Genomic DNA, 15,518 nt, shown 5'->3' with positions numbered 1-15,518 from the left:
ACGGAAGAGAATTGGATGATAATTATGCGACAGTGAGTGGATTGCAAGAGCTAAAATGCGAGTTTACAAAACGAATGGTAGTACAGGTTGAATTGTAAATTATCCTTTTGTGCTTCTGATCCTGGCCTAGACAGGCATCCCCTTCCAGCTCTCACTTGCCTCTTCCAATGACTCGACCAAATGCGACCCGACGTCATGTCGGTGCAAACGAGGCAGCCGTTCCCCCACCCCCACCCCACGCCACCGAAGTGTGGTGCTTGCGTGTAACTAAGTTAAGAAAAGAGTGCAAAATTTATTCCCTCGGAGGGAAGGTGAGGAAAACAATAAACATCTAGAAGTGTGGAACCTATATTCATAGGAAACGGAGTTACTGCAATACAATTTCCGAAGTGCGATGATGTTGCATGTGAAATGCCACCTTCCCTCATCCGGTCCCTCCTATGCCACGGAAATGAATATTATAAACTGACGGTAACCAGGCTCAAACAAGTGATACATCGTCTAGAATGGGTAACAGATATGTTTCAGCCCTTTCACAACAGAAGAACTGCAACGGAGAGGAATGAAAGTTTAGCGATGACTAGAATAATAGGAAAGGCAACTCCGGTGCGATTGTTGGAAAGAAGCAAATCGAAGTCTCTTAAACTCGTAATGGCAGGGGGTGGTGGTTGTTCATCCTGAGTACACATCAGCTAAGAACAAGAATATATAGGACTGGAGAGGGTCATTAGATCCCTTTTCCACAACAACTGAAACAGCGAGTTAGGTTGGGAGACCATCCTAGTCATTATTCTAATGAGCGTATTCCTCCATGGCGCCCAGATTGTCAATAACATTATCGCTCTCCATTGTTCATTCCAGGGTGACTCATACACAGGGCAAGGGGTGGCTGTGATCGAGATAGAAAGGGAGAAGAGGGGGGGTTGAGGGAGAAGACACGAGGGAGGGGAAGAAGGCTATGAGAGAATGTATGGGTGACTCACTACGAACCCTTCAGATATGAATGGACTTGTATGGAAACCTAGTGAAGGCGAGAGGGAGGGAAGGGAGGAAACCCCACAGGGCGAGAAGAGGGCTTAGTTTCGATTCTCCTTTGCCGCTGGCATCATCACTGTTGTTACTATTGCCTGTTGTATGTTTTCACTGCTATTTCTAGTCTACTGCAAGATCAGCGTCTCAACCGTAATTTTAGATAAAATCATCACCAGTTTCCTGCCGCTGTAGGATTCCTCTTGGTTTCCTGCCCACTGCGTCATGAAGATTGTGCTACCCAATGCGTTGAAGATGCCTTTAGGTAGGGTTGCCAACTCTGTTAAGCTACAATGAAGGACATAAAAACTATTGATATTGATTTAAGTGGCTATAGATCATGATAGATGCCAATATTAAATGCAGCCCAAAATTACATTTCTCTTACCTAAATGAAAATACAAAAACAAGAGAAGCCATTTATTATCAAAGGATTCTAATCTTTAAAACTATATTTGCCCTGGCTTTTCGCTGCCTTCAGAAAACTTGTATCATCTTTGCTGTTTTTAGCAAATTCCAAACAACTATATATTATGTTAAAATGTATGAAAGGTTCATTCTTAATTGATTCAACATAGCATCAGTTCCTTTCATTTCACCATTTAGATGACATTAAACTAAAAACTCTCTCACAATAAGATGATGTTCCAGGAATTGATGGTACTAAAGAAACTAATTTGAAAACATTGATACATTTAAAGTCCATAGAAATAAAGTACCACTTTCTGGTTGTTGTTTTTGAGCTTATGATGAGTCCAGAGCTTTTGCTAGTGTCGAAGTTTCTTTGAATTAATACTACTTCATCGAAAATTTCATCCATCTTTAATTTAAACTTTCCTTCTAGCTTCAAATGTTTTACTACAAATTTCTGAAACTTTGGGAAATGAATGGCCTACGAAGCTTAGGTTTGATAATTTGCTGAATGTTGAATTTCTTTGAAATCTATTCTGTTTTTCCAAATATATGTTTATAACATGAAATATTGGCACTACAAGTTTTCTCACACAGATTTCACTGTTCTTCTGAACAATAACATATCAAATTATGCCTCGATTTTGTGAAGGGTCTCATCATTACATTGTTGTATAATAGGCCATATTTGTTTTGGTTCGTGAGTTCAGTTAATAGGCAGTATTGCCTTTCCAAAACGTCCAACAGCACCTCCTTTCTTTCTCTATTGTTTTTCTTTTCTTTTTTTCTTGGTAGTGGTTCTCATATTTAATAACATAGTTTATGATTTTCTGGTTTTCCCAAAATGAGTGCCTTTTTTTTTAATGGAAAAATGAGGCTAATTTTACACCCTGGTCTGTGGTCTGCCGCTCTGTGCATCTGGTATTGTGCAGAATGGTGAGTTGACAGTCTGCAGTCCTACAAGAAGTAAACACTTTTGCAATCATCACATCTTGAGAGCAGGAAATTGAACTATCAGTCAAAACGATTTCAAAATAAAGGACAAATAGTGTCATTTCAAATCTCAATAAAGGACAAGGACAAATAGAGCTGAATAAAGTACTGTCCTCTGAAATAAAGGACGGTTGGCAACCCTACCTTTAGGGTACAAGTAGAGTTCACTATTAATCGCAAAACCTCGGGCACGCGACCTCTGTTCCCCTCCCCATATCTTCGCAATGACGTCATCGCAGCCATGGATTCATCCGGTAAAGGGAGAGGGGAATTCATTGCCACACTACCAAAGATATTCACTTGGAATTTCTCGACGACTCGTGGAAAGTACTTGAGCACTGCTTACCCCATGATGTACGAGTAATGTAAGCTATGGAAATTAAGACAAAGGAGGGTCTACAGACTTCCGGTAGATAGAATACGCCTCGCAAAAATCCAGTCTCGGGCTGAAGAAAGAAGAGGACTGGATAAGGTTCCAAAAGTCATGCCGCCCATGAATACCGTCAGCGATGTATGAACTGTCCATTTCATGTTTATGAGGGCAATGGTGCCCTCGCAGCTGGCTGGGTACATGTGGACAGGAATAGTTGTATCGATTATTTGAAGCAAATCGGTCGTACTTAGCAGCTAAATGATGTGTGGCGGTGGCAGAGGAGAGGAGGGGCGTGATTGTAGTACTGGTGGCGGTTGATACGCGGTGGATGAATGCGTGGGTTGATACGTGGTAAAGGAAATAAGCGGTTGATTGTTTTGTGGTAGGTATAGTGGTGATGGTGGTAAAGGCGGTGGTTGAATGTTGTGTTGGTGACGGTGACAAACATGATGCCACCTGGTTGGTGGTGTCATGAAGATTATAGTGGTGCAGCCAAGATGGCCAAGTATATGCGAGTGGGGGTGGCGATTGATAAAAAACTGTCAACTAGGATTAGCCATCACTTCGCCTCTCCCGACACTCGCATCGTACAGATGCTAAGTCGTGGACAGGGACAAAAACAACAACAACAGCAAAGGAGGGCCTACGGATAATCCCAAATCACAACACAAGGGCCTTCGAAAATCAGGACGTGTTGTGTATATTATACAGTACTAGGTTGTGGGCACGCGCACGGGCGCAAACTGAAGGGCAGTCACTCCAAGCTTACGACCCGTTTGCGACCACCACCAGGCTGATTTATGCTATTCTGTTTATATAAAGAATTCAAGACAATGCAATTGGAACGAATCTCCCCACCTCCTCCTCCCCGTCATGAACATGAATATGAAATAGCATTGCGCTAACCATGAGAAAGTGCTCCATATCCATCACCAATGTCATCTCCATCCATAAAGTTATCGAACCATTTCTTAAAATAACTAATATTTTCAGCGCTCACTACATGGTTACTAAGTCTATTCCATTTGTTGACCACCCTATTAGTAAACCAATTCTTGCCTATTTCCTTCTTAAATCTAAATTTGTCCAGTTTAAATCCATTACTGTGAGTCCTTTCCTGTTGTTTTAATATGATGACCTTGTTTGTATCACCCTTGTTAAAGCCTTTGATCCACTTGAACACTTCTATTAGATCACCCCTCACTCTGCGTCTTTCCAGAGTAAGTTAAGGTGCCTAAGCCACTCTTCATAAGACAAATATCTGAATCCATGTATCATTGTTTACAAAAGATTTGGTCCCATAGAAAATAGTGCATTACCCCTGGAAGTACGTGACTTGAGAATTGGTTGTCATGAATTTATACTGGTTATTTGTAGTGGCTTCTGATGTGCTGCTGGCTGAAGATGTGTCTTGACACACACCCCACTTCTCTCCCAATGACTGGGGATCATGCAAATGACCATTTGACATCTATTGGTTTTCCTTTGCACTTTATGGAAGCTTGTATGATATTGCTTGTAATGTTATTTACAAGAAAACTTGTTTTACAGTAATTGTAGATTGTTACCAGTGACCCTAACCCTTTTTTTTTTTCTCTCTTACAGATGATGCACGGAGTGCCAGCCACAATGTCCTTGTACACTGTCAGGCTGGGGTGTCACGCTCACCCACCATTGTTATTGCGTACCTGATGCAGCACACCCACATGTACATGGTAGATGCTTACAAATGGGTCAAAGCACGTCGACCTATCATATCACCAAATCTCAACTTCATGGGGCAGCTGGTCGAGTTTGAATCAAGTTTGAAAGCCAGCAAAAGGGAACCAGAGTGTAAACCGTGCCATCAATGCAAGTGGCAAGAAGGATCTAATAAAGTCCCAAGTGCTTGTCAAGTATGACAGTTAGAAAAGCATAAGGGGAAAATTGCTAGAGCTAAGGAGTTGCAACACTGTGAAGTCAGTGGTGAAGGACAAAGCAAGGGTAGTAAAAGTTCCTTAACGGAAGATGGGACCTTTGACACAAGTACTAGAGAAATTTTGGACCTTCCCAGAATACCAAGGACTTTAATACAAGAAGCATTAGGCAAGAGATGTGTGGACTGTCTTTACAGTCCTACATTTGAGGTGCTGGATGATAGGAACATAGTCCTACACAAAGCCAAACGACAGCATGTGGACATTTCTAGGCCTGACCTCCTTCCAAGTTTAGAGTCCAAGTCAGAGTCTTAAATGTTGAGATGTGTGTGTGTGTGTGTGTGTGTGTGTGTGTGTGTGTGCATGCATGTGTGTGCACACTTGGTTGGTTCTGTGTTAGATGTGCATTTTAGGAAACGAGTAAAGCACAAGAATGTTTTGCCTGAAGTCCATATAAATACACAGATAAATCTCATCTTGGAAGATATTTGTCTCAGGTATGCCTGAGAAGTAGTGCCTGTATGTCTTTTAGGAAGAGGAATCTGTGTGGGCAGACCTTGAGGTCAACACTGCAACACCTGGAGCAAGATAGTTCTTTATCTTTTGCTTGTCATAGACTGAAGGGAATTCAGTATTATTAATAACGGGTTTATATCGAAGGTCCAGTTCATAAATTGTGTTCTGTTGAAATTGGACTATAAGGCCATGTGCTGCTTTCACTCGGGTTTCTTAGAAAGTTGTAGCCTTGGGGAATTTTGCAGCTGAAATGAAAATGTAGATAGAGGTGAAATTAACTTGTTCATCATGTGCAAGTCTAGTTTGTAGAAATGTATCCATAAAGTTTAGGGAGGTTGAAATTGCTGCCATGAGCCATTCCAGTGTGAGAATATGACTGTGTGTAGAGACTTGTAAATGAGGACCAGACTGCATCATGTCAAAGGATGCCCTTCGGGGCCAGCTAGACCAGAGATGCCTTCAATTCTTCAGGGCCAGTGGATTACCTTAAACCAAAACAGCCTTGTTTACATCTGCATGGACTACATTTGTCTGCTGGTGTGGTTTTCCACATGTTTTAACTCTGTTGACTTGTTCCAAGGTCACCTGTTAATATGCAAGGACTCCTTGAGACACCTTAGTCCTGGATAGGTCAGTGATTATATGATTCACATGCAAGACCCAGCTTCAAATCCTAGGGCAAACACCAAAAAATAGTACAGTAAGTCCTTGTTATACGGTACGTATGCGTTCCTGAAAACCCTACCGAAAATGAAATTACCATATACCGAACCCATTATAACATGTAATAATAGGATATGGCAGACGTTCCTTCTCCCTGCTCTTTCCTCTTCAAAACACGAGCGGATACCGTATCTGTGAATTTTTCTTGCCGTAAATAGAATTGAGGGTAGTAATTACCAAGTACCGTAACTGTGAATTTACCGGATAAAGAATTACCGTAGAAGGAGGACTTACTGTATTGGAAGCAAGGCTTTGTATGCCTGATGCCTTATATGGAGAACCCACACAAAGCCAGTCAAGTACCTTTTTATTACATACACTCTATACCCTGACCAAAGCCTTCTGTGCATCCACCCAGACATGCCAAGGCATGTCTGGGTGAAGGTGGACCACGCCTAGTTAGAAGAGAACACATCAAAAGCCCTAGGATCTCTTAAAAGTGAAGGTGGGGGGTTGTTCTGGTAGTGTGACAGGCATAAACTAACTTTGAAACAGTTGGGTTGCAAAATGATCATAAAACATATTGCAGGGTGACCATGAGAATGATTGTAAGTGATTGTTAGTTATGTATGAAAATGTTTACATAATACAAGGTTACTTTTGGCATACTACAAAAACAAACAAAGACACGAGTTGGATAGCATCAAGTGTCCCTTCTTTGAGTTTTTCTATTCCAATATTCTATGTTAGCTAAAAATGGAAAAAAAGTCTAGTCCTAATGTTTACAATTGTCTAAGTTTCATTAGAATCTCTTTGTACTATTATGAATTTGATTTGAAGGAGATTTAATGTATTTATTGTTTAGTATTGTATTTATATGCTATGTGGGGAAGATTTCCCATATCTGAGGTAAACATGTTGAAGAGTCAACAAGAGGTTGTTTTTTTATCCACAACTATTGCAAGAATTCATTGAAACCTACAGGATAAAAAGTTCATTTCTAGGCAATGACAAGAGAGTTGAGATGAACAATTTAATGCCATAATCCAGTTACACAAAAACTAAATTTCAACAAATAGAATAAAATTTAATACTACAATTTTATGGAATTTACAATGTGATAAGATTTTGTTTAATACTAGACATATATAAAAATTGGATAAATGTAAAACAATGAGAAAAACATGGGTTCAAACATAGTACCAAGGATTACATCAATCCTTGTCCTACGATTTTAATTGCCACTAAATAAAATAACATTCCATTTATGTGAATATTTATTGCTTTACAAATGTGTATTACATACACCAAAAGGCCCTTTTCCTCTTGTAAGGGGAAGACCTATTCATACAAAATGCAAATATTCTAATGCTGTCATGTTACCTTGAAGAAAATGAAATATGTGATGACCCTGACTTACATGAAACCTCAATGAAAATGGCAGTATTCATGATCTTAGCCAAGGGCATATAGTTTCTTCATGAGAATAGAATTCGTATGATCTTGTGAGATGGTAATAATCTCAACTACATGCTGAATGAAATGCAGTGAATCTCAAGTATATGAAGGACTACGTAATAGTGCATGGCAGTATCTTAAGACTAGAAAACATAACTTTCTGAGCACCTATATACTTCAAGGTACAAAGGGCTGGTCTTTGGTAGTTGTCTTCCCTGTCTCAAACATTGTAAACTACCATTTCTATACATATGCTCACAATGGATAATCTAGAGTGAAAGCATGTGCTATCTAAAGAATATACATGTGCATGTGCACAAGACATACATGTTACTGTTGGAGAAAGGAGATGCACAAACTAACTCGAGGAAAACAACATAATCAAAATAATGAGGTTGAAATAGAAAAATGGGTTCCCAATCTAGGACAAGCAATGTATTAGTATATTTAAATTGAAAATACAAGGAAAGCAATACACGTAGAAGGTAAGTAAAAAGCTGGAATGTAATTTAAAACTCGTGGCCAAAGAGGAAGAAGAAAATAGTGAACATGTTACTAACAACAAACTATCAATTTTTTTTTTCCTTTTATAAGTGAGGTAGCATCCATTCCCATCCATTCCATTCCCATTCATCACCCTTCCCTCTCATCTTAGCTCCTCATGGATGATGGGTCATCCCTGTATCCTGCCCACTGCCCCGAGTCGGAAACAATGTAGCAAGACACAGCATACCCATAGTAAGGCGACCCTCTACATTCACTCATGCAGAAAAAGAGAAGACTGGGAGAAGTCCCTTTGGGCTGCGTCAAAATATCATCCATACATAACCACTTACTAATTTCCCACCCCCTCCCTTCCTTGATTCACAGTATTATCTATACACATCCATTCTTCACTTAACCCTATCTCCCACCTCCCTTCCTTGCTCAAAAGACATTCCCCTCTTCCTCAACATCCCTTTTGCCCCATCCATCCATCTCATCCTTGGTCGTCCCCTCAAATTCCCTCCCTCCACCTCTGCCTTCCACACCTCTTTTATTTACAGCAGACAGTAACAAAATAATTATTACAGAAAATTTATAATTGATCTAGGTTATTTAAATCTACCAAAGATGACAAAGGCAGCCATGAATACGTAATGGATGCTATGGTTAAGACAAAATGAAGTGAAAGCACTCAAGAAACAAGTGTTTGGCCATACAGTTAAAACAGATGATGTAAAAAGTATGAAAGTGGCAGTTGCTAACAAGTCTACCAAAATAAATACCTAGTGAGGATGGAGCCATAATTAGCACAATAAGTAGAACTGGGGGAATGAGCGGAGGGGGTCACTGAATATTAGGAAATGTTAAGGAGAAGGTGGACCAAATGTCTGGGAAAGGTTAAGGATAAGATGGAACGATTAGCATGGTGAAGGACATTAGCTCACCCCTTAGCTCACAACCAAGGAACAAAAGGAAGAAGAAAATAAGAAGGGTAGGCAAATGTTTACTGGGGGAGGGGTTTGGAAGGCAACTAGGGATAGTTTAACTATTTTGTGGACAATGGGTATTAAAGGAATTAGGTGGGGTGAGATATTGAACATGCCCCTGTTTTGTTCAATTGTGTTGGTTCCTTGTATGATGGCTGCTTCCAAACATTTTCTACGGATCTTGTCGGGTTCATGTACTAGAAGTTCTGCATTTTCCCAGTCCATCAAGTGGTTGCTACTGTTCCTGTGTGCAACACATGCATTGGTGGTGATAGCATGGTAGACATCGTATCAGTGTTCTTGTATCCATGTTTTTAGATCGCATGATGTTTCCCCAGTGTAGGATTTTTCACATCCCAAGCACAGAACCCAATAAATGCCAGCTTTATTGTTCGGCACTTTGTCGATGTTTATTTTCATCCTTGTGGTGTCTTTAAATGTCCTACTGGCACACTACAAAGTTGGTGGTTTTTAGAATACGGGTCAGGTTGGTGGTGACGTCACTGATTGGTAACATGAAATGTTTGACTGTCCTGCCCTGCTGCCTACAGCCTCCCAGAATCTTAATGGCCTGTTTTCTGCATCTATCTACAAGGAAGTCTGGAAATTTTTATTTAATTTTTTTTTTCCCTGATTATACCAGCACTCTTCTTCTAAGTATTCTTCACCGTATATTCTGAGTGCCCTAATGTCATGGAGGGAGTAGAAATGAATTAAATAATTTTTGTTGGTAGGTTTCCTGTATACAGACGCTCCTCAACTTACGTTTTAGTTACGTTCCGAAAGGCCGAACGTAAGTTGAAAATGAACGTAAGTTGTTACTGTACTATACATCGGTAAATTCTATTACCGTATCTTATAAAACACCCCTAAATCATTAATTAAACACATAACATTGTAAAATAATAACATTAATTTCAAATAGATTAAATTCAAGCAACATAAATTGAGATGGTGGGGGAGGAGGAGGAGGCAAGGCATTTTCAGTTTGTCGTCTGCGCAATGTAAACAATGGACGCAGTGTCGTGCGCAAGTATCGTTTGAACTACGGAGAGCGCGGTAAACTAAAAAATTCACTCAAAAAAATTTTTTTTACAATTTTTTTTTTACCGTCGGTTCAAACGTAAAATGAATGAACGTAAGTAGAGGAGCGTCTGTACTTTAAATTTCAGCTGGTTATCATGTTTTGATATGTATGTGTCTAAGAAAGGTAGGGAATTGTTAGTTTCTTCTAGGGGAAAATGAATGGTAGGCTCTATCTTCTTCAATGCAGTTTGAATCACCTGGGTGTGATGAGTAGGATATCTACACTGCGCAGCCAGGTCACATGCTCAGAAACGATGTCAGCAAAAGGTCCTGCTTCTAAAAATTCCATAAACACATTGGCAAGGACTGCACTCAACAAGGTAGAGCCCACCATTCAGTTTTCCCTTGAAGAAGAAATTAATGATTCCCTTCCTTTCTTAGACACACACATCAAAATATGGTAACAAGCTGATATTTAGAGTATACAGAAAATCCACTAACAAAAATGATTTTATTTCTACTCCTACCATAACACCAGAGTCAAGAAAGGAGTATTGATAGGCTTCTTCTTAAGGGCACTCAGAATATGCAGTGAAGAACACCTAAGAAGAAAAGTGCTGGTATATCAGGGAAACTTTTTTTAAAATTCAAATTTCCAGACTTCCTTGTAGATGGATGCAGAAAATAGGCCATTAAGATTCTGGAGGGCCGTAGGCAGCAGGGCGGGACAGTCAAACGTTTCATGTTACCAACCAGTGACGTCACCACCAACCTGACCTGTATTCCAAAAACCACCAACTTGGAAGTAGTGTGCCAGACCATTAGGACAATTAGAGACATCACAATGATGAAAATAAACTCAGCAAAACTCTGAACAATAAAGCTGGTGTTTAATGGGTTCCATCCTCAGGATGTGAAAAATCCTACACTGGAGAAATATAACACAATCTAAATACCCAGATATGAGGATACCAATATAATGTTCACCATGATGTCACTACCAACTCATGTGTTGCACACAGGAGCAGTAGCAACCACTTGGTGGACTAGGAAAATGCAGAACTTTTAGTACATGAACCTGATAAGATCTGTAGAAAATGTTTGGAAGCAGCCATCATATGAGGAACGAACACAATTGAACAAAACAGGGGCATGTTCAATATCTCGTCCTACCTAATGCCTTTAATACCCAATATCCACAAAATATTAAGCTTTCCCTAGTTGCCCTCCAAAATCCCCCCCCAGCAGACATTTGCCCACCCTTCTTATTTTCTTCCTTTTGTTCCTCATGAGCTAATGTCCTTCACCCAGCCAATTGTTCCATCTTATCCTTAACTTTTCCTGTTCCCAGACATTTGGTCCACCTTCTCCTTAACCTTTCCTAATATTCAGTGACCCCCCTCCCCCTACCTCCCTCCCTTCCCCCATTCCCTCAGTTCTTCTTATTTAATCTGTCATGTATTTACCTAGTTGTATTTTACGAGATGGGAGCTATGCTCGTTGTGACCCGTTTTCATATCTCTCCATGTCCAGTTTAGTTTTAAACTCGTGTATAGTTCTGGCATTTACTGTTTCACTGTTTAGCCTGTTCCAGACATTGATCTGTATTGCAACTATGTACTTGGAAAAGCTGTAACAAGCAAAACATTAATAATAAAGGCTCCATCCTCACGTGGTGTTTATTTCGGTAGTACAATATAAAAAGTACAATTAAGTTTCCTGGCACTTCAGGCATTGATGCATATCTATTCAACACATGTCAGATAACAATTGTACACATGACAATATTACACAATAGCTTACTCTTCAGGACCTCCCACACTATTATTGTATGCAAACCCCTATCCTAAAGTCCCATTTCTTTACTAAAGTATTTTAGTGAAGCATTCAAGCATGTTCTCTACTGTCATCTGACCAGATACCTAGAGATGAATACTATTCTCAGAGACTGAGTTTGGTTTTCACCCAGAGTGGTGTGAATTTTTTTTTTCCAATGGTCACTTAGTGGACCCAAAGACAGTTGCCATTCACACAGTTGTTCTGTATTTCCCTTGATGACAGGACAATATGAGTAAAGTGGCAGGGCTAACCTATTCTACCTGAGGCTGGAGTGCCTCAAGGCTCTGTCCAGTACCCCCACTCTTATATCTGTACACTCACTATAATCTGTTCATGAATGATCTCCCAGAGCCAGCATACCTGTGCAACCAGGTCCTCACCTTTTCATATGCACACGACACTAGCCACACTAATTACGAAAACAAATTAAGGAAGACTACATGCCTATAGGATGTGAAGAAATACAGTTTTCCATATAGATACATAAATACTAGGAATAGCTTGGAAGGTGATATAACCCAAGCTGAAACAACACATGAATTCAAATCTAAATATAATGATTGGAAATCAAGGATATAAACTAAGTTGGGACTGTACATGAATTTGAGGCCAGGTATGAGCAATTGGACAGTAAAGGACGGGACCCAACAAATGTTTCTCCTTTTACTGTATATTACAATTAGGTAAATACAGTAGACACAAAACAGTAGAGGGAGCTAGACATGTAGGCAATGCAGAATATACTTGACAGGGCACACATGGGAGCAACATTGACACATCAAAACCAATGTGTTGAAATGTAAAGCTGAATACTTTCACTGCAGCAAAACCATCAGAACAATCATGAATACAGTACTCCTCTTAAGATGAACAACAGACATCCCAGTGAAGGACCATGCATATGTGCATGGCAGCACAATGGATAGCCTTACCTGGACTCCAACACTTCAAAGCCACAACACTACCCACTGAACATCAATTCTACCTAGTGCTGGTTGGACCAATACTCTGTCAGTACCTGGGATTGAGCCAGATGATATGCCTCACAAACAACTACTCCTATCAGAAGGTTCAGAATGCCACAGTCTATTTCATCATGGGCTTGAGATGGAGTGACTTCAGAATCTCTACACCATGCAAACTGTCAAAATTTTCCATTCAACCAACACAAGACAGAGAAGGAATATCAAAGTTGAAAGCTGAAGGTGGTATAATGATGCAAAAAATGCAAGCTGAAACGAAAGCTTCCAGTTGGTACACCAGAGGAGTTTGTGAGAGAAAATGAAGAAGGTGTACATGTAATGAACAACATAACAATGGAAGTAATACAATTAAATTACTTGGAAAATTACAAATGAGAAAAGCTTCAGGGTCATGTGGGATATCAAACTAGATTTTGAAAAAGGGTTTCGAACAACTAGTGAATAAAGTATATCAACAAATAGCATGTTCACTGGAAGAAGGGAAGGATCTACTGGACTGGAAACCTGCAAATATGGTATCAATATTCAAAGAAAGAAACATGGAGATAACATCAAATTATAGACCCATGCCCTTGAACAGTATAATATTCAAAACGTGTAAATAAAATTGTAAAAAACAGGTGGATGAAATACTTGGAAGAGAAAGATATTTTTGTTGACAATCAATATGGGTTCAGAAAAGAAAAGTCTTGTGCAACCAATCTACTAAATTTTTATTTGAGTGTGACTTATATGCTGCATGAAAGGGATGGTGGTTTTATATCTGGATTTGATAGGTGTTTGACAAAATACTGCACAAAAGACTGATATAGAAGTTGGAAAATATAGGCCTTAAAGGAGTTGTGCATTGAAATACATAAAAGACTTTTCAAGGGATATATATATATATATATATACATATATATATATATATATATACATATATATATATATATATATATTATATATATATATATTTCTCCTAGTGCTACAAGTGTCATGAAAAATAGGTATCTGGAAATGGATGCAAAGAGATTATATGAAAAGGTGATTGTGTATAAGGCAAAGATTTGCAATTTAACAGAGGCAGAAAGAAGCTTAAATCTGCTTGAGATGGAGCACCTGAGAAATATGGTAGGGGTTACATGGTTGGACAGAGTGAAAAGTGATGTGAGGAGAGCTAGGGTGTAAAGGGAACTGGCAGATAAGACTGTTGGGATGTTTTGGACACCTGGAAAAAATGAGTGAAGAATGATTAGCAAAAGAGGTGTGGAAAACACAGGTGGATGGAGTGAACTTGAGAGGATAACCAAATATGAAATGGATGGATTGACTGAAATGGGCTTTGAGCAAAAGAGGAATGTCTGTTGAGCAAAGAAGAGAGAAGGCTGGGGGATAGGAGTAAATTAAGAATGGTTGTGTATGGATGATATTTTGACAGCCCAAGGGGATTTCTCCTCATCTCTATTTTCCACATGAGGGGATAGGGAGGGGGGTTACCATGTAAGTGAAACAACCCTGATGTGGATGGACAAATAAGAACAATAGTGAAAAATGAAAAGTCAACCTGGAGAGGAGTGACAACTGGAGTGCCACCAGGCTCAGTTCTGGCACCTGTAATCTTCCTGCTGTATATTAATATGATGAATGCATTAGGTACCTATGCAAACTTATTTGCAGATGATGCCAAGATCATAATGGTGGAAAAAGAATATATTTAACTGCTACAAGAGGATCAACATGAATAGTAAAAGATAATTTAAATACGAATAACTAATATAATTTAATCATTGCCTCAAATTTCATCAAATGGAAAACCTGCAGCTCTACAGTGGCTGGCAACAGTCTTCATGACCTCCCATGGATCTCTCTGGGAAGAAACTTTCAGACTCATGATCAACAGCTATTACCCTCCCAGATGAGAGCTCAGAGCTCATATATTGCCCAACTATGAGTAATGCTGTGAGACTCTATGAAATATAGTTGGAGTTGATAGTCAGGCCCAGTCTGGAAACAGCGTCAGCCCCTCAGGGCTGCAGTTTCTGATGAAGGTGAGGGAGTTGATGGGGTTTAAAAATGAGCAGTTTGTTGTCCATCTTGCAGAACCACCACATGCAGGTGCCTACCACTGGTCCCTTCAATACAAAGAAATGTAAAGCCTTAGAACTAGGAGGGGGTGGGTGAATAAAAAAATATAGAAAGGTACAAAGTATGTAATTAATAGCAAAGGTAAGGAGGGAAAGAATTTATGGATTTTAATCAGGAATGATTGAATGCCATAAAGTCATCATGCATAAGCAAACACTAAATGTTCATCAAAGATTAAGAGGAACAATAATGCGGGAGTATAGCTTATGCTGCCAAGATTGTGATGTTATGTAAATAGGCCACAGAGGACATTTGAACACTAAATTGTTTGAACACATGTGGTCAATTAAATATGCACAAGATAGCTCAGCTGTATTTCAACATGTCAACAATCAAAACTATCAGACTGATAGGGGAAATGCCAAACTAGAGTTCAAATATAGTTGTGGTTTCAAGAAGAACAACAGTGAATTAGCCCTGATTAAAAAACAACCTAATTTTAATATCTGGTTAATTTCTGATTAACAAGTATTTCCCTCCTGACCCCACAGATGACCCTTAATCCAGGTCAAACATCCGTCTTTCCTTCATGTCAATGCAACTGCTCACTTTCACTTTTACTCCTAATCCTATCAACTAATTCCTACTCCCAAAATGCGTAATCCTAATGGTTTCCCTCTTATCTCACACATTCTGTACATTCGTCTATCACATTCACACCACACTTAATATCAACTAAAAACTATTAATATCATTGGAGTTAATGGTAATT

At 39.4% G+C, this 15,518-nt stretch overlaps 2 protein-coding genes across 17 annotated transcripts in view; one reads left to right on the top strand and one right to left on the bottom strand.

The window, feature by feature from the left end:
* The window catches only part of LOC143037121 (dual specificity protein phosphatase 10-like), a 42,721-nt gene extending 35,887 nt beyond the window's left edge, over positions 1-6,834 (top strand). For 4 of the 5 annotated variants that reach the window (XM_076205247.1, XM_076205239.1, XM_076205255.1 and 1 more), the window contains exon 5: positions 4,412-6,834. In XM_076205247.1, coding sequence (XP_076061362.1) covers positions 4,412-4,707 — 296 coding nt within the window. In that variant the 3' untranslated portion in view covers positions 4,708-6,834. Of the gene's footprint in view, positions 1-1,156; positions 1,295-4,411 lie in introns of all 5 variants that reach the window. The other variant, XR_012967451.1, reaches the window with a different exon arrangement.
* beta4GalT7 (beta-1,4-galactosyltransferase 7) overlaps positions 5,083-15,518 on the bottom strand; it is a 74,916-nt gene continuing 64,480 nt past the window's right edge. For all 12 annotated transcript variants that reach the window (XM_076205294.1, XM_076205314.1, XM_076205320.1 and 9 more), the window contains one exon: positions 5,083-14,793. The gene's annotated coding sequence lies outside the window, so the exon portion shown is untranslated. The remainder of the gene's footprint in view (positions 14,794-15,518) is intronic.

Source organism: Oratosquilla oratoria, chromosome 2 (genome assembly GCF_046742065.1).
Source record: "Oratosquilla oratoria isolate Oo_2021 chromosome 2, ASM4674206v1, whole genome shotgun sequence".
Taxonomy (NCBI): Eukaryota; Metazoa; Arthropoda; class Malacostraca; order Stomatopoda; family Squillidae; genus Oratosquilla; species Oratosquilla oratoria.
This window is presented reverse-complemented; position numbering and strand designations above follow the sequence as displayed.